Source organism: Theobroma cacao, chromosome 2 (genome assembly GCF_053813885.1).
Source record: "Theobroma cacao isolate CCN51 chromosome 2, ASM5381388v1, whole genome shotgun sequence".
In the NCBI taxonomy this organism is placed as follows: Eukaryota; Viridiplantae; Streptophyta; class Magnoliopsida; order Malvales; family Malvaceae; genus Theobroma; species Theobroma cacao.
In genome coordinates, this window is record NC_142640.1 from 5,670,148 (window position 1) to 5,690,483 (window position 20,336).

The 20,336-nt window shown below is 33.2% G+C and overlaps 2 protein-coding genes and 1 pseudogene across 2 annotated transcripts; 1 reads left to right on the top strand and 2 right to left on the bottom strand.

Annotated features, from left to right (window-relative positions):
- The first annotated feature begins 1,396 nt into the window (after positions 1 to 1,396).
- Positions 1,397 to 5,858, top strand: LOC18608022 (methylthioribose kinase-like). The gene is made up of 6 exons (XM_018115665.2): positions 1,397 to 1,599; positions 1,726 to 2,035; positions 3,277 to 3,451; positions 3,543 to 3,744; positions 4,580 to 4,794; positions 5,377 to 5,858. The coding sequence occupies exons 1-6, from the start codon at positions 1,414 to 1,416 to the stop codon at positions 5,546 to 5,548; spliced, it is 1,260 nt and encodes a 419-aa protein (XP_017971154.1). The 5' UTR covers positions 1,397 to 1,413; the 3' UTR covers positions 5,549 to 5,858.
- Positions 5,859 to 6,498: 640 nt separating this feature from the next.
- Positions 6,499 to 7,367, bottom strand: LOC18608023 (uncharacterized). Its single transcript, XM_007042487.3, has one exon. It carries the CDS (start codon positions 7,295 to 7,297, stop codon positions 6,617 to 6,619), a length of 681 nt encoding a protein of 226 aa, XP_007042549.1. The 5' UTR covers positions 7,298 to 7,367; the 3' UTR covers positions 6,499 to 6,616.
- Positions 7,368 to 15,984: 8,617 nt separating this feature from the next.
- Positions 15,985 to 16,700, bottom strand: LOC18608024 (uncharacterized; annotated as a pseudogene).
- Between the last annotated feature and the right edge of the window lie 3,636 nt (positions 16,701 to 20,336).

Here is a 20,336-nt window from a genome sequence, read left to right on the forward strand (position 1 = left end):
GGCACCTTGCAAGGGCAATTTCTGGCAAACTCGACGAATATATTGGCAAGGTCGTGCACAAATAACATACCTTTTTTAATGAATTTTACCGGATAATAATATAAAACCATATATGCTGGTTCCCAAAATTCAACGCTCTTTAGTCTTTTTCTTTTTTTAATATTTTCATTTAACATACTATACATGAAATTTAACTTAATATATATATATATATATTTAATTAAAAGCACTTTAATATATATATATACTTAACATATAAAATTTCTTTAATCTCTATGTGACTGTCGCATTAATTCTCTTCGGTGATCTTTAGTTATATAATCGATAAATATAATTTGCAATCAATCCTCATTCAATTTTAGATAATTTTTCAAAAGGAGAAAAAATGGATGAATGAATTGAAAGATACACTGTCATTAAAGTTATGAATATAAAAGCACATGTAAGTAAAGATTTATTTATGTATTTATCCTTAATGGTACAAAGTTAATAATGTTTTTTCTTATTTATAAACAAAAATAAAGTAGTACTAATAATATTACTGTAAAAAAAAAAAAGGATAAAGTAACGGAGCAGTATATATTGCAGCAACCAGTTTGAAAACACAATAGTTTGATCCCCAAGACCAACAATGTTTGTTCATATCCAAAATAAGTCAACTTCTTACGAGATAGCTGACCTTAAAACAGATCAATATTTGCTTTTTGATCATAGAAGAGTTGGCCTCTTTCTTTCTTTTTTTTTTAATTAAAGATCTGTTTTGAAAAAGAAGAAGAAGAAAAGAAGAATTTTTGTTTGAACCTTTTGCGCCATCACATTGTCTTGCATGGAGATTATTTTTCTTCTTTGAAGGGATGATCGAGCCTCTGAGAGGAGTCCATTAAGGAATTTGAATAAACTTTTTTTTTTGTCGTTTCTCTCATTTGAATGACTATAGCACGATTGCCGTCGCACCAATTCATTTAAATAATTAAATGTATTTATGTGATCCAAAAAAAAAAGATAAATTCTTTTAAACTCCACAAAATCGGAAATTTTAAACATAACAACTGTAATAAAAAAAGTAAATAAAAATACTTTACTCGATTAGTGAAGCCGAGCTATATTACGTTATATATTTTGCGCAACATTGGAAACATTTGTCTATGACTTTCAGAACAGTTCAGGTTTAGATAGACAGACAAAGACCACATGGCTGCTCATATTTCATTTTAAGACCAGCTAAGCAGACGTGGGTCTCCGTCCAACGAACCCCCATTGGCTCCCACAAAGCCTTCGCCGCCTTTTCTCTTGAATAGTCCAACGTTAGTGACGTCTCTCTTTCTTGTGCTTTCTTCTTTCTTCTTCTTCTTAAACCCCTCAGAAGCACAGCCAGATATGCTACAAGCAAAAAGAAGTGAAATAAAAAAAAAAATGGCATTTCCTGAGTTCAGGCCACTAGACGAGAAGTCTCTCGTCGAATACATAAAAGTGACGCCGTTTTTGTCATCGAAGATCGGGGACAAGTACGATGATATAAAAATTAAGGAAGTTGGAGATGGCAATCTTAATTTCGTCTACATCGTCGTTGGCGCTTCTGGTTCTTTTGTCATTAAGCAGGTTTCACTCTTGTCCATCTTTATCTTCCTTGTTTTACCTTTAAACAACTGAAATATGAAATGGGTTTTCGAATTTATGCTTAAGTTTTAGAAAACTGTTCTGTTTAATTTGTTGGAATACATGCAGGCGCTACCTTACGTACGAAGTCTTACGGAATCTTGGCCAATGACAAAGGAAAGAGCATATTTCGAAGCTGTAGCGTTAAAAGAGCATGGTGGTTTGTGCCCTCGACATGTTCCTGAAGTTTATCATTTTGACCGTACCATGTCTTTGATTGGAATGCGATATTTAGAGCCTCCCCATATAATTCTCAGAAAAGGGTTGATTGCTGGAATCGAATATCCATTCCTGGCGGAACATGTGTCAGTATATATGGCCAAGACTCTCTTCTGCACATCTCTTTTATATCGGTCAACTACAGAGCACAAACGTGCTGGTAATAGATTCTTAATGCATTTTCTTGTTCTATTTATAAGTTTGGTTTGTTGCATTACAGGATTGAAAACATAGAACTTATAAAATTGTTTCAAAGTATTTATTAACGACAAGATCTTTAAAATTTTATTCGTTTCCATTGTTGACATGAAAAAAGTTATTGGTGATAAATTTTAAAATATAATAAAATTTAGTGATTGATTATATTTTGTATTATCAAAATTAATTCAATGAGCATTAACAGACATATGACAATATTATTTAACTTGTATAAAGTTTTTTCAACAACAAAACAGTATAAAAATAATTTGAAAAATATTAAGAATGAAAAGAGAGGTTGAATGAAATTGTTTGTATTTTTTTTAATTAGAGAAGTCTCCTTTGAAGAGAATTATATGTTTATTTGTACACACATAATTGTTTGTCTATACAAACAATCTTTTGATAGTTAAAAAAATTTAATTTAAATTAATATAATTCATTATATTAAATAATAATATATATTAATTACATTTTATTAATTTAATTAAATTACAAGACCAATCAAATTTGAAAAGCTTGACCATAATTTAATTTGCACTTTAATCCATTTTAGTTCAAGCATTAAGGCTTTGGATTCTTTTTTTATTTAAAATACAATCTTTTCTGTTTTTTTTTTTTCAAAATGAATTTTATGTCACACTTATTATTATTAAAAATATCCAACATAGTTTTAATACCATGCCAATTACATACTTGGAAGTGGATTTGGGGGTTGGAAGTCAGGCCTTATTTAAATATTTGTGGCGCACTAAGTAAACTTTTATTCAATGCGGAAATGGCAGGCTTTTCAAGTGTGTTACTATATTTTTAATCATCTCTATGTAGCTTTTGCCTTTCGTAATCAACTAGTCATCGAATTTTTATTTTAGATCTTTCTGACCTCAATTTCCATCAATGCATGCAATCTTAGCAGCAGTAAGAATCTGCCTTTAATAAAAACCTGTACCCTTATTTGTTGCAGACAACGTAGTCATCCCAAATGTCATGGCACTCGAAAGAAATGCTTCTGTATGTCAGTAGATATTAGGAATTGGGCTTTCCTCCAAACAAGAAAAAATGGATAGTTCTCAGCTTTTTCATTTTAGCTCAACTTGTCTATTTTTATATATTTTTAACCTTAAAGAAAATGCTTGTGTCTAGTAGTGATGGTTTTTAAAAGCCTGGAGATATGAATTTACCTGCATTTAATGTTTTGTGCAGTGGCTGAATTTTGTGGGAATGTGGAACTATGCAGACTCACTGAGCAAGTTGTTTTTTCTGACCCGTATAAAGTGTCTGAATATAACCGTTGGACTTCTCCTTATCTCGATCATGATGCCGAGGCTGTCCGGGATGATGTTATATTGAAGCTTGAAGTAGCTGAGTTGAAATCTAAGTATGGTTGCTTTCCTTCTAAGGCTATTATAAGATATGCAGCAATTCTATGCTTTAGTTATTCAGTTATCAGACTTGCTTTTTTTATGTAGGTTTTGTGAAAGAGCCCAGGCCCTTATTCATGGAGATTTCCATACAGGTTCTGTCATGGTTACCCGTGATTCAACTCAGGTCATAGATCCAGAGTTTGCATTTTATGGACCAATGGGGTATGATATTGGCGCTTTCATTGGGAACTTAATTCTGGCTTTCTTTGCACAAGATGGACATGCTGATCAAGGGAATGACAGAAAAGTATGCCCTTTGTTGTCTTTCGTATTATTTTGTACAGTTTTCCAGTATACCTGTCTTTTTAATCAGTTATAATCTCTCCTTGATACATACTGTTCGAATACGTGCTACAAGCGCTAAGTTTCTTCTGCTAGAAATTTTCTGCTTGGTGAAGACATTGATTGTTGTTTAAACACTTAAGTCAATTTATACAATGAATCTTCATCATCTCTCTTGGGATTTTATGATTACATATATCTCTATGGTATCTCCATTTATAGCTCAAGATAAAGTCTGTTTATTTCATTATCTGAAAGGAAATGTGGTCTACACAAGCTGCATGTTAGGAGTGTCACCAAAATGTTTTACATCAAATATATTGGTACTGAATTTAGGGAAATTAGATGTGGGTCAAAGTGAAGAAGGTGAATAAAATGAAGTGTTAGAGAGGGCATTTTATGCCTTCAAAGCATTAGGTTTCCTCCGTGTGCAATCATGATTTCATAATGAACTGATTGCCAATATGTAGGAAGAGGAATGTGTATACAGAGACACACAGATCTGCATACCTGCGTATGCTTGCACTTTCATTGTGATTGGGGAGCATGATTTGTAACTTGAAGTTTTACTTAGCATTATTTTCCCGCAAACTAGTTTTGAGGGTCTTGCCAATATATGTAATTGTAGGTATATACATATGCGTACATCATACATATAACCTTTTTAGTTACAGGCTGTGAACTATCATTTATAGGCTTATTCTTTTTTTTTTTTTAATTTGAAAAGTTTCAATTTGCTTTTGTTTTTAAAAATTTTCAAGCACTTTATAGGCATTACTGAATTTCATATTGCCATACAGATATACAAAGAGTGGATATTGAAGACAATTGAGGATACTTGGAATCTTTTCCGCCAAAAATTCACTGCACTTTGGGATCAACACAAGGATGGCCCCGGGGAGGCTTATCTTCCAGCAATTTACAACAACCCTGAGCTTCAAAAGCTTATACAAGAAAAATATATGAAAGAATTGTTCCATGACACACTTGGATTTGGTGCTGCTAAGATGATAAGGTGAGATAAAAGTTTTATAACATGTCCTCAATATTTTCTTCATTCCTGGCCTTTAGCCGGAGTTAGTCTATTATGGTCGGTTACCTTGCACTTGCAGCCCATTGCAGTTATAATATGAGTCTTTGAGTAAACCATCTTCTAGACATTTTCCCCGTATATTTTGGACATTGTACTTCTGTTCTGTTTATCATCCTGCTACTGTGTAGGTAATTGATTCTTAACCTTGACAAGAAAATTTTGTTAACGCTCAAAAGAAACAGATTCTTAAGTTTACTAGGAATTACTAATGAGATATAACTTTTGAAATCTCTATGCACAGAACCTTGAGCTTGGAATATTTGTAGGATGCCTTTTCTTTCTGGCAAATTCAGGCAAACTGTACATGTTTGACTCTTAATTTATCAGAGAAGAGAAGTCTTCCTATATAGGTCGAATACCAGTTATAAAAGCAGCTACCCTTCCTGCATTAACATGAGGGATCCTACCTTTTTACATAATTATGAACTTTATCCAAATGCTAATTCTTTATTGATAAACTCTGAAAAATTTGTAACTGTGATGAGTTTATCTTTTAATTTACAGGAGAATTGTTGGTGTTGCTCATGTCGAGGATTTTGAATCAATTAAAGAAGCTAGCATACGAGCAGACTGTGAGCGGCGGGCTCTTGAATTAGCTAAGACTCTTCTCAAGAGAAGGCGAGAATTCCTGTCAATTAGTGAAGTTATTTCAGCCATCAGGCATGTCCAATCATGACGTAAAATTACCTGCAAATAATGGTTTGCTCCTGGTATTAGTTCCCTCATTAAGCATCTTCAGATTTTTGTTCTGGACCAAGCCGCTCTTGCTGCAGAGCCCATCAATTACTCTAATTTTGTTCGTGTGAAACCGCTGTTGTTCTGCATCTGGCCAGTTCTTGTGCTAAATAGATGTAATGCTTTTCATGATCCAGAAATTACTTGCTGTTGTAATTTAATAAAGTCATGCTTTCTTGTATGAACCGGGTCTATCAGTTCTAATATTGATGGGTTCATCTGTGAACCAAATGGTGTTTCAGGTTAATAAAGATTTGGTAACTCACACTCAAGGTAAAATTATTAAAGTACACATCTTCATTAATTTGACCATAGTCTAAAACATAATATGGAGACAAGATGTGGATTGTGAGGTTTACATATTTTTGCGAATGGTATAAGATTTCAAACAAAACAAAAAGAACGAAGTCTTGTGCTTGTGCCAGTTGGCCAGTGGACAAGAGCCCCTGCATCTGTATTTTTGACAATGATACTGTTGAAGGCAAATTACCATACTTTGTTGCTAAAGCCTACTGGCATTTCATTCACATCTCCTCCATAAATGAGCCTCCAGCATTTGCGTTTCTTAGAACCCCTGCTCTGTCTGAGAGTTCATCGTAATAGCTGTACATAGCAGCATTTCGAGATAGCTAGTTAATACCAGTCAATATTGGACCCAAGAACAGGCCCTTTCAGGTGATAAAGAGTTGACTTTGATTTCGGAAAAAAAAACTATAATAATAATAAGTGACTTTGAACATCCTAACGTTTTCAGGTTATATCTGTTACTGTTAACAGAATGATGAATATCTAAAAGTATAGCGAATTAAGGGAGAGCAAAAAAGCTTGCCAGAAAGCCCAGAACGGTGCATTCCTGCCCAACAAGTCATTTGAAGCAATCTAAGTGATTCCTTACTAATCAATCATGATTCAAATTTTATTTAGACAAATTATAAGTACATAATATGAGGATGAAAATACAATTGTAATTAATTTTATTCAGCTCTCACTTCTTAGCCAACTCGACCTTTTAATTGCCATACTTGGCCTTGTAATCACTCCAGAGCTGGTCAACAGTCTTTCCCAGGAGCTCAACGAAATAGTTGGCACTATAACCAGTTCTCATCTTCTTGTTAAGCTTTGCAACAAATCCATTTCTGAGACTATTACAATAGTCCAAAAACCTTGCTGTAACATCATAGCCTTGGTCCCACCTATCGCCCTGCCCTGGCTGCACCCAGTGGCTAGGAATATAATTAGCCTTTAGCCTCACAAAATCAGCTATTCCTTCAATCAATCCTCCGGGAGTCTGGCCGTTCCCGTTCCATTGCCAGATATGAGTCATCTCATGATAAAGAACCCCAGTAAATTCCCTTTTCACATCACCTGAGTAGTTTCCTAGATAATTTGCGTTCACATGAATTTCATTATTGATAGCAAAAGCAACGCCATCCCCATTTTCAATGAACAAGGTGACTCTTTGCACATTTTTTCTTTCAGCTGGGTTGTTTTGTTGGAAGATTCTCCAAATAAAATCTGAAGCGGAACTCAGAGTTTGCAGGCTGTAATCGACACCGATCTCGTTTCTGAAACGAATACCGCCGCCGCTGTTTCCAGTGTTGTCATTGACAGCGTATTCAACTGCAAGGGTCCCTTGCGTGGCTACAAGAGATAATATTATCAGAGAGAAGAAAAACGAGTGGTGAGCCATGGTAGCTTAATAGATTAGAAGCTGCTTCTTTGTTTGCTTTTGGGTGGAGTTTTTGTTTGCGAGAAATGTCTTGTTATCCATGGTTTATATAGGAGTTGGATGGCAGTTGCCAGGTGGTACTTGGCTTTCTATATTACTGGTATTGTTCTAAAATTTTTGGTCAATGCATTAACCATGACGTAGGAGTAATACAGAATACATATATAGTTCGTCAACCTTGTTTTATCCAAGGAAGGGTGATAAACTATCAGCTTATTTCATGGACTTCTAAGTTTTAATGCAATCATTTAGACGTTAACCAAAAATTTAGACAATTTCAGATTCCGTAATTGAAGAAACAAAAATCTATCGGCCAAATACAATTGGGTCACTTTTTTCCATTTTCTATATACATGTTGAAAAATTAAGCAACTGTGATGATGGGAAATATAATTTATAAAATGCAGACTAGTCAAAATTGGAGGGACAACAAAGAAAAGAGAAGAGATGGATTGAAGCTATCTCAAGGGCAGGCATTTAAATCTATGCTCGATGAAACAAGAACAAAATCCCATATTGACATTGACTTGGTCCAAAATCGATGTAATATATAATTAGATACGTTTTGATGTCCACAAATCCAAAAAATCTTTTACCTTTTCTTAATTACTTATTTGGTATATTTTTTTATAATTTTATACCATATGTCCCATATTATGCTCTTTATAAAAAATCTTCATCTCTAAATTTTAAATTTTAATATAAAAAATTTATTAAACTTGTGAAGTAAAATTATAAAAAATCATCAAAAAGGCGAAAGATTTTTGTTCCGGCTCTAATAGTCTAGCTCAAGGGCAGAGTCTTGTATATTGATGGGGTTGTGGCTCCTCAAAATTTTTAAAATTGTTTATATATTAAATATATTTTTGAAAAGTATATATCTTTTTATCTTAATAGCCCATTTAAAAATCATTAATCTTTATTTTTCTTTGTCTTTTAACTCTCTAACAAAAATGGACTGATTCTGCCCTTAGTCTAGCTTATGGTTACGATTGAGTTTGAGTCGGTATTCTTTCCTCCCCAAGTTATTGTGTTAGGCCCATTTTATTTTGCAGAAAACATTTACCAATTGGTCTCTGTGTTTATTTTAGTACTTGAAAAGTAAAATAGTTAAGCAAGAAGGGGATAACAAGGGGAGACAAATAGCAGTTCACCAAATCCACTGAATTGGGAAAAGGACAAAGCAACAATCAAGAGAGAGTAACTCATTGGAGCAAATCAAGGGGCCCGATTTTATTGAGCTGTATGTTTATTTTGAGTAGGTGTACGCTAAGAAGAAATAATACATTACAAGGAAGAAAATGAATAAGAGGAAAACAAATGGCAACCTTCCAAGTAAATTCAGACAACCAAAAACAAACCACCAACGCCATCATATTTTAAAAGGGGACTAAAGAAGAAGTCTCAGCTGGCCAAACTTAATAAAATTATATTCTCTGTAATGTTGGTATTAAGGATTTGGGTTTTTTTTTTTTTTTTAACAAAAACCGAGTCTCTGAATTGGGCAAAACAAAAAGGAAAGAAGATGGCTAACGACGACAGCCATAGCTCCTATATTTTATATATATAATCAGAATTAATTGAGCTAAGCATTGTTAAGAATTGTCTTGCCTTTGGATAGATTGAGTTTTAAAATTTGGAATTATAGATTAATTTTTTGTAGATTCTTTTCAGTCTCATATATACTTTATCTTTTGATAAAGGTTTGTAGAATGAATAAACAAGCTCCTTCAATTTCTCAATGAACGAGCTGCCCTTGCATCTTGATGGATTAAAACGATTTATTTGATTTTGGGTACAATAGAATTAAGCTTTAATACATTTTCATTAATCATTTTATTCGTGAAATATATATATATATATATATATGTGTATGCGATCCCTTCAATAAATTTTGAAGGAGCTTGACTTTTTCCTGTTCCATGAACTTGGTCTTTCGCAAAATGATACGTTTGGATTTATTTATTACTTAAACATTATATGAACTTAGTTGTTGTAACATATGCGATCACAGTCGGCACATTCTTTTTATCTTTGTTGGTGTTTTAATTAATTTGTTTTCAAAACACCTGCAGATGAAATTAATCCATGGCTGATGCCATTATCCGTTTAGCGTGTTGAAAAGGATATCTCCAGGTCCAGGGGTTGTTTCAGCCCGGTTGGTGACTGCATTGCTGTATACCATATGCAGAGTTTGCAATGGCTAGCTAGGAGAAAATCGAGGATAAAAAATATGGCATACCGTTTGCGTTTACTTTGAAACAAGAAAAGATCATTTCTAATCTTACTTAGTAAAGTAATTGATTAATTTGACAGAGAAATGATCAAGTGATGAAAATTGAATTTAGTTCACAAAATTCAATTGAAAATCATTGCCAATCAGCGGTGACGGGAGTCGGCATCTCCAGATTGAAGCCTGCCTTGACTTTGACTTGGGAGTCTCTGGACTTGGTCCTTTTCCTAGCTTTTGCCAGGCGGATAATCCGCACTCCATAAAAAACTGACTCTTCCACGTAGATTTGTGGATGAATCTAATCACATAAGGAGGCACATAATTTTCTTGTCAGTTTCAAGACTTGGAAATTTTATCTATATATGTTTTCACGTTCTAATTTTATAGATATATAAAATTTACTGGTACTTCCATTTGTTATTCTAAATGGAGAATATTTCTTGGCTCTTAAATCTTAATTAAGACATTGTTTGAGCGAAAACCGATTTAAAATTGATTGGTTGAAAATTATGCCACAAAATTTATCGAGTGCACAATTTTAATAGTAGTGAAGATTATGCCAAATCCAATGCCTTGCAGTTATGCTTTTTGTAGGAACTACTGATGACATGTTTGCATTATCAGCTCTAGAACATATATCCGGAGAGGCAAGATCTGAATTGTGAGGTTAATTTACATGATTGCAAACAAAATTAGAAGATCCAAGTCTTGTACGCGTGCCAATTGAAGTACATTGGGCAACTGTGGATTTTGCGGGACTTCAAACAGTCCTGCAATCTGTATATCTGACAATGATTTTGTTCATGTTGTTGCCAAAAGCCTCCAGGCTACTTCATTAGTATCTCCTCTATGAATCAACTACCATTAGCATTTGCATTTCTCAATTGAACCTCTGGTTTAATGTTAATAAATAACCTTTCAAGAAAAAAACAATTGAACCTCTAGTTTATTTGAGAGTACTTGTCTCTGCATAAAAATCCAGATTAATTCAAGACAGCTAGTTAATCTCAATCATCGGCGGGATTTTTCAAAGCTGATCTATAGTTGAGACTACTGTGATGCTCATAAAGATTAAGAGGCTGTAATTAAAAAGACAAATAAGTACCAGCTCTACATCATTAGGAGCTTAAAACTAACAGTAACTTAATAATTTGTAAATAAATATGTAAATAGCTAACATTCTGTGTTAGATTTCTTTATTCTTGTTGACAGAATGTGTAACGGTAGATAACAGTTTTCTTTCCCTTTTAGGATGCTTCAGCTAGCAACCCGTGTATATAAAATGGGGTACGGTACATATGACATATGTATGAATGAAAAATATAATTCATTCCCTCAATTGTTTCTTTTGTCTTCTTACCCAGTAACCATCAAGATTACTAGTTCTAAATGTTCCCTTTCAGGTGATAAAGTGTAAATACTTGATTTTGGTTAATACTTATTCTCTAAAGAATTATGTTACAACATAATATTGTACAGAGAACAACCTGAACAAGTGAAAAGCTACTTCACGCAGAATAACTAAAACAAGTGAAGCGCTACTTCACGCAGAACAACTAGAATAAGTAGAGCACTACTCCATATGGAATAACTAATACAAGTAGAACAGCTACTTCGCATAGAAGAACCACTTCACTTGGATGATAGTGAAAACAACTCGGAATAAGTGGCAGGGTTCATGGGTTACTTTTATTTTAGGATGTTCCTAAGAGTTTGGTTTGGTGGCTCAAATATGGAGGTAGTTAAGAGGTTTTTCTCTTAAACTTTTCCTGAAGTACAAGTGTTTCACCCTCCTACTTTATTCTCGTATACCTATTCTCATACAACTTCTTCTCTTATACTTGTTCACGTACAGTTTCTTCTTTTATATCTTTTCACGTGTACCTCTTTTCTATTACTTTTTATTTGAGAACAAGTCTTATTGCACCCAATTACAATAACGGTTACTCACATTAATGTTCTTAATAATAATGCCATTCATTAGGCGCATTAAAGTCTATTCTAAGTAACCACCACTTTTAGCACTATCTATAAAGCCTCACAATTCATTTAGGTGGCTCTTCTTTCCCCCTCCGAGCTAACACATTTTCAACTTGAGAGCTTTTCTCTCTAAATTATCTCTCTAATTCTCTTCTTATTGTCTTCCACCTGCCACAACACTCAATACTTCAAGAACTGCTCCAATCTTCCTCTCTGTCGCCTCTAGCGCATCTTTTTACTTGTTTGCAACGCTTCCTCTCCCTATCACAAGAACCCCCTTTTACATTTTGCCGACTCCACTGGGGAGGAGTGATTGCATTAAGTAAGACTTTTACTGCTACAATTTCTTGTTATCGAAAAAGATGGAGAGTTCCACTAGCAACCAAGATGCACCTGTTCCTTCTTACATTCAGGATCTGATGAGAATGATCCAAGCTTTTCAAGAGATGATGCAAACATTGGAAGGCAATAATAGGCGAATGATGGATACTATATCTCAACTCGCATCCTCTACTGTCACCACTTTCCAAGCCTAACCTGTACACCTTAATGAGAGTACACCTGTAGTTACAAACACTAAAGAGAATGAAAGAAATGGAAAAAACGCAATTGATATGGATGTTCGAGGAGAAGTTTTTCTTCTCTACTCAAGAGAAGGTTAATCTCCTTGATTTGGGAGGAGAATATCAAAAGTCCAGATAAGACCTCATGGAATACATCCAACACTTTAGAGTAAAGGTGTTGGATATACAAGAGTCTCACGATGAGAAAGAGTTGGTAACAATTTGCATTCAAAAAAATGTTCGACGAGTGTAGGCTACACTTGGAGAATTTACCTCTTCCAACTTTTGCTATCTTAGTGGAAATGGCACGAAAAAGCAATAATACGGTTCTCAGATAAGAGGGAGCTATTCGCTTCGATAAAAGGATTACTCCAACAGTGAATGCAATTTAAGGAGAAGGTAGAGAAATAAGAGATCTTTTTCAGAAGGGAATATTTCACAAGAATATGCAAGCAGGAGAGTTATTGATTGAGAACAACAGGGTCTAGAACAACTCATTTCCTGCTCATATATGATATTTTTATGACTTTAACTCTTCATTGTTTTATAAATTGCAACGTGACATTAAAAAAAAATTTCATATTCAGCATCTAGTTTTATCGCTTATATTTTTGCTGTAAGTCGCAAGTTTTATCGCTTATTCTTTGACCATAGCTCATCATTCTTACTTCAGTCGCAAGCTTTGCTGCTCATATTTTGGTTGCAATGATATTTTGCTATTGGTTGCAAGCTTTATCGCTTATTCTGTAACCATAATTTATTATTCATATTTCAACCGCTAACTTTATCGCTCATAATTTGGCTATAATGATGTTATGCTATTGGTCGTAAGCTTTATCGCTCATTTCTTAACCTTAGCTTATCACTCACAAATTAGACGCAGCTATTACGCTTACTTATTTTAAAGGTTGAATTAATCTTCTGCATATCAGGTTAGAGTTAATCTCCTTAATGTGAAGTTGAGAGTTCCCTTTTAACCACATACAATAATATGAAATGAGAATAAATACGCAACAAGCGTATAGCATTATTATTATTGCAAAAGAAAAAAAAATATGATATATCAATAGCAAAGTACTAGCTCAAATGAGCTTTCAAAAAAAAAAAGTCAAGGAAAAGCAAAAGACTAGCCAATTACATATTCCATAGAAAAGAGTTATTATTGGCAAATACATCTAATTGTTATCGTACTTCAGCTTTACGTTTTTTCAGTGAAGCTATTTTCGCTGCAATGCTTTTGAACTCATTTTTCAAGAAAGACTTGTTGAGAAAAATCTTGACTTTAGATTTACAATCACAGAGACACTCAAGCTTGAATCCAAAGTTATAAGCATCATCGAAATTATTATACACGTTAAAAGTTAAGTTAAAAATTATTTTTTAATAAAATAAAAAATTTCCTTTTTTCCATATGATTTCAGATACAATCAAATTTAGAAGGTACCCTTACCTCGTTTATTCTGTTTTTTCTATTATTAAATTCAAGTTCGACTATTTTAAGATGGAATCTTAGTTTTAATTATTAAAATCATTTTTTAAGTAATTCTCATTATTAAACCCTTGCCCTTTTCACTTTTTGGGTTAGCTTATTTTGACAAGTCAATACAATAAATGATTCATGGGAAATCCAGCTACTTTGACAAATTCAGACTAGTCAAAATTGGATGGGCAATAAAGAAATGTAATTCGGTTGGAGAGAACCAAACCGAGCTGAGGGTCATTTCATTCCCTATTTGATGTAATAAAAAGGAAAAAAAACTCATGATAAATTACTTTGACTTGGATCAAAATTGACATAATGGGTGCGTTTGATAATTTGTTAGAAATGTAATTACGGTTATTAGGAATGTAATTATTGAAAAAATAACTTTATAACATTTGATATAAAATGTGAAAGTAATAATGGTAAGTAATGTAATTGTGGATAAAACTATATTGTAACGTTTGGTTTAGAGATACTTTATTGAAAATGTAACGTAAATTTATAAAATTATTTTTATTTATAAAAATATAAAATTGAATAAATTTATATTATTTGTAATATAAATTTTTAACTTTTCAATTTTATTTTTAAAGTAATAAATAACAATATAATAAAATAACATAATACTTAAATAATAATTATTTAAATATTAAAATATGTGAAATTAGAAATTTTTTATTTTTAGTAAATAAGTTAATTTAAAAGAATTAAATTATTTAATTTAATTTTTTTATAAATAAATTAGTTAATTTAAATAACTAATTAATTAATTAGTACTTCAGTATTTGGCTCAGTGATTGGTACATGATCTCTTTACTTAAAAAATAAGATTCGAATATTCTTTCCTCAAATATAAAAAAAAACTAATTAATTAGTTAATTAATAAATTTAATTAATTTAAAGTAATTAATCAATTAATTTAATGACATATTTATATAATCAATTATCATTTTTATTTAATTCATATGCTCTTTATTTTAAAATTCATGCATGATTTATAATTATATATTTAATTATTTTTTGTTTTATTCAACAAATAAAATTAACTTATTTGGCATGTAGAACTCCATGTTCTTTTTTCTCTTTCTTCTTTTTTTCTTTCTTTTTTTTTCTCTCCTTGCTCCATGCACCCATTGTCAGCTTCAGCAATCCATTCCTAGGTAATGCAAAGTCCACTAATAGCAAAACACCCAACACAGACAAAATAACAACAATCCCCAATCAAAACTTCATTGGTAGCAAACCAAGACAAAAAGGAAAACAAAGACATGGAAACACAATTCAAGAGCTCAACTTCAATCGGTGATGAACTATCAGATATGATAGGCAATCTGTAAGACCTCAATTTCAAACAATCAAATCTGATATCTGCAAGATCTGGGAATATAAATCATAGACCAACTAACCACCTTCATCTTAAACCACAAACAATAGCAAATTTGATACAGGTGAATGGCTAGCGCAAAAAGGAGAAGAAAAGAAAGGATACAGGTGAGCAGTTAAGGCGAGAAGAAGAGAACGGTCGAGCTATGGTAGGAGAATTGGGAGAATTTGGGCAAAGGGAAAGTTACTAAAGGAATCACGTACCTTTGCCCATTGTAATGACATTACAATGAAAAGACTTTACAATGTATTTTAGACAAATCAAACGTTGCAATATAAATACATTAATTTAAAATATAAGAAATGTTCTCCACATGCAGCATACCAAATACCCTCGATGTCTTTTTCTTTAAATGAGATTATGTTATAAATAAAAAATATAATTTAATGAGACATTTTTTAATATATGTGACATAACTATTATATTCAATGAAAAATTAATAAATAGATTAGATAAATTAATTTGATGAAATTTGAATATGTGAGTTAAAATTTAAAATGTTTTCCTCAATGCTATAGAGGAAAAGTCTCTCCTTCGCAATATAATAAATTTCTAATAAAAAGCTTAGGATTTGAATCAATAATCTTTTCTTGATCTCCAAATCAATGTGTTAGGCACACCTAGTTCATTTGGCAGAGAAAAATTGGTATCTATAATCTATATATCCGATCTTTCTTCATAAAAAGCTTAAAGATCAACTTGAATAAGTATTCTTTGTCTTCCTAAATTAATATGTTCGACAGATCTTATTTGACAAAATAAAATTAATATCCGTATTTTATATAAGTCTCACGCATAAGGAGTATGGAGATGTTATAATTGTATATAATTAAATCAATTGAGATTTTTTTTTTTTTTTGAGAGTGCCTAACTACTTTATTTATTGACAAATTAAGGACAAGAGAACTGATGCTCATTCATATGATAATGGATATATATATATATATATATATATATATCAATTTTCTTACGTTAATAATGGGCTGCTAGGTATAGCGATGGCTTCTAATTTCTTGTCTGGTTCTTGTAATCACTCCACAACTGATCAACAGTCTTGTCAAGCAGCTGAAAAAAGAAGTCAGTACTGTAACCATCTTTCATCATCCTGTTAAGCTCCGCTACAAACCCAGTCCTCAGACCTTCACAATTGTCCAAAAACCTAGCCGTAACAGAGTACCCGTCGTACCACTTATCCCCTTTCCCTGGCTGTACCCACCCAGCTGGAACATAATTAGCCTTCAGCTTTACGAAATCTGCAATCCCTTCAATCAATCCCCGAAGAGTTTTGTCTTGTTGCCCATTCCCATCCCATTGCCAGACGTGAGTCATCTCGTGGTAAAGCACCCCATTGAATTCCGGCTTTAGTTGATCACCGCTAAAAGCTTCGATATGCTTATCGCTTACTTGAATCATATTGCAGCTTGTAACTGCAGGAGTTTGCGGTGGCAGGGTGTCAACGACGTTAAGGCTTACGCTTAAAATGTTGTTCTTTTTGTCAGCCCGCGGGTCATTTTGCTGAGGTTCCAGATGAATTTCGAGGCCAATTCCATATATTGCCTCGTGTATTCGACTCCGAGCTGGTTGTCGAATACGATGCCTCCGGGAGTTGTTGCAGCCTGGTTGGTAACAGCGTAATCGACAGCATCCATACCATGCAGGGTTGCTAGTGTCAACAGAGAAACAAGGAAGAAAATTTGGTGAGCCATGGGTTTCTGTGTTGGTGTTGAGGTAGTGAATTGTTGGTTTAAGGTTTGTACAGAAATTTCTGTGATTAGCACTCTACCATATTATTCTTGCAGTGCTATAACTGGAAGCTTACTCCATTTTGAAGATTGACGAGTAGAGTTGGAAAGGTAAGTTGCTCATGCGACCTGAATTTCATCCGCTGAAGCGCGAACGGTTTAAAGAACTGAAACAAGACGCAACGTGACATTTCGGGAGATTAGCCGTAAAGATTTCTTTGAGTTTAACTGGCCTTTCAAGTAACATGGGCTTTCAGCACTTTCTTCAGCACCTGCCCTTCAAATTTAACTGGTCCTACCACAAATTGAAGCCCACCAGAGATGATTATAATATGTGGCCAACCATGTTAAGACTTTAAACTGAAATACAGGCTGGGGAAGGCCGAGGACCTTGGAAATTGACAAGCCGAATTTCTCAATAACATTGGAATCGGAAATTTTACAGAAAAAAGGGGTAAAAATATTATCAGCATTATTGCTTTTCTTATGTAAATTAAAATCCCTTGAGAAAATGTTATTCATAGATTAATTATTAATAAAAGTATTCAATTTTAGATGTCCTTTAATTATATATTTTTTTAACTATATTTTTGACATTTGAACACAACAGAATGTTGGAAATAAGTAATTTTCATGAGAAATTTACGATATAAATCTGTATATTTGATGTAAATAATTAAAAGAAATATGTACCCCATGCAATGAATATATATATGAATGACCCATATTGGTTCATTTATAAGCAAAAAGCCGAAGATGGTGACGCTGAATATGGAGTAAGCATTGACGTTTAGGTTTGGCAAACACTATGTTTTGACTATGAAAACACATTCCATTCACCAGAGCCATATTTATATAAGTTATGGCCAAATCACATTGGTAGTATGTTGGCTGGTTCACTTGTGTTCCAGCTGTTCATTTTTCATGGACCTAAGACCTAAAATAAAACAGTCCCTTTTCCCCCCTTTTTCTTTTCAAAACCCAAAAGGAGAATGTGAGAAGCGTTGACCATCAATGGTGCTGGAAAGTCCATGCTACTCAGCTCTTCTTGAACATTTTTGCTTTCAAATTATGACCTTTTCTAAACAGAATTTTCTTTATTGATTCTTTTGCTTCTTGGGTGGATATGACTTCGTGCATTGATTGTCCCTAATATTCTCATCTTTTTATAGAGTTGGTGCTTAGACGCAAGATTAGAGTGGGAACGTCTAGGAATGAGAACAAGAATATGTGGACATTTTGGTAGGTCTTTCCTTTTACTTTCCCTTTTCCTTTTTGTTCCAAAAATTTAGCCCTCTTTATGCCGCGTTGGAACGAGGCAATACATTGTAGGCCATGCTGATACTAAAGCAAGAGATTTATTTGGAGATATATATCACATATGTCAAAGTAAACTATCTATCTACACAGATAGTATTGAAAATTGAGCAATCTGAGTATTCTTATTGTGTTTATATAACTGAAATAAGTAATTGGACTAAAAGAAAAGGAAATCATTCATATGTTCAAGGGATATACATACATACATATATATATGTTCATAGTTTAGTGATGAAATTTTCAATAACTTATACTATATAAATTAAATTTAATTCATCATGTCACGTGTAAATTAGATAAATCAAAATTAATTATGAAAAAATTAAAATAGATAAAACTGAATGATCAATAAAAATTAAAAGAAGATGCTACTATTTGATATTTGAATGTATAACCTCTATTAATTTTAATATCATAATTATCAAAACAAGTAAAAGGATAATTATTTCAAAGACTTAGTTTTAAAAAAAAATTATCTCAAGGACTTAACATAAGAATCATAATTACAATGCAATGCAACATAAACCAGCATCATCTCTATCAAATTTTTTGACTGAATTGATACGTGAGTTAATACAATATTAAACTCTTTCTCTAGGAATGGCAGATTATAATTGTTTGGCAGGTTATTGACTTTGTATTAGCATCAAGTTTGCCTAATTATTTATCATAAGCAAATAATACATTGATATAATTAATACTATACTATGTATTCAGATCAAACTTTTTGGCTGTAAGCTGAAATGCTATTATACATCTAGACCTAAATCTATGACTTTGCTGTTTGCTGTTGAGAAAGCTATTGGGATCAAGCTCAAAAATTCTACACGAAGATCTAAGCTTTAGTAAAGAAGATTATTTACGGTACGTCAGTCCAAGGCACATTACTCAAGAGTCCATAATAGCACCTGCACTGGAAGCAAAATCTCTGCAGTCAATAGTTTTGTATTGGCAAAAGTCTTTCGTGGATATCTTGGTCTTCTTTTTCAACGGGGAAGGTTAAAAAAAAATGAAAAGAGAAATATATATGGTATGGACAATCGCTAAAGTAAATGAAAAGGAATAGGAGTTCAACTATTACATTGATTTGTATGAGAAATCATTTACATTACTTAAACACCAAATGTACATATATATGTTGCGTACCACGTTGAAAGGTAAAAAGACAAACATGAAGAAAGTGGAAAACCCTTGATTCCTTCAAACACATCAACTCAATGACTTCCCCTTTTCTTTAGTAGAACAAAAGAAAAAAGGAATAAAAAAAAAACTGCAAAGCATTGCAGGTGCTTGGGCCTTGGTGCATGCAAGAACTTGGCCACTTGCGTTGCCTCGTGTAACCTTTCCTTCCTTTATATAAAACCCTAAATACTTGACTGAACCTTATGAGTTATGAGCTTGTGATGAAAAATGTTAAGAACGGTGATGGCTTCCATCAATGGCCGGCTCCACGGCGGCTGGGACCAGAATAAGCTCTGCTTAGACTAAAACCCTTTATAGACGAAGAAGAAGAATCCTGATCTTTTAGGATTCTTGAGCCCTCAACATGCAAGAAGTCTGAGACCAACAGAAAGAAGATGAAGACTGAAAGGAGATTGATAGCTAATACAAGATAGCGAGAACTCATTTTCTTTTGATCGTTTGCTTGTCAGTTGGCTTTAGGTCTCGATGATGTTCAAATTTGAGATATGGGTTTGCAAATGTAAAGTGTTGAGTTGTATATAAAGGTAGTAGGAAGGAGCTGGGAGCCACCGCATAGCATAGTTCTTTGACATTTTGTAATTGTAACTGTGAAGCGAGGGCGAGTGCATTTGTCAGAGGTTTGAATCTGCGTTTTTGAAAACGTATAACCCACGGTTCTGACTTGCCAGATTTATTTGGAGATAAAATACGACTAAGTCAAATATCTTCGACAAAGGGAATAAAATTAATGGATGGCGAGTCTATGTTGGCTTAAAATCTAGTAATATTTTAATGTTTATCGGCCTCTTTATAGAAGAATAAGAATTTGGTCCTTTAATTAAATTTAGCTCTTTTCAACTTCAACGACATGGAGTTTGCTTGTCTCCTTTTCCTCACTCAAAGCCACTCCCCTTGTACCCATCGTCCCTTTCACATTAGTCGAAATTCTCTTACAAATGTATACGAGCTCGTCCATCTGTCAGGTGAGCGAACCTTTTTTCATGGGGATTTTAGTTTGAAGTACATGGGTACACCCTTGAACCTTTTTTCACAAATGTCTACACCCTTTTTTTTTTTTCTCCCTTTCCAAGCAATTCAAAGCCTCTTTAATGC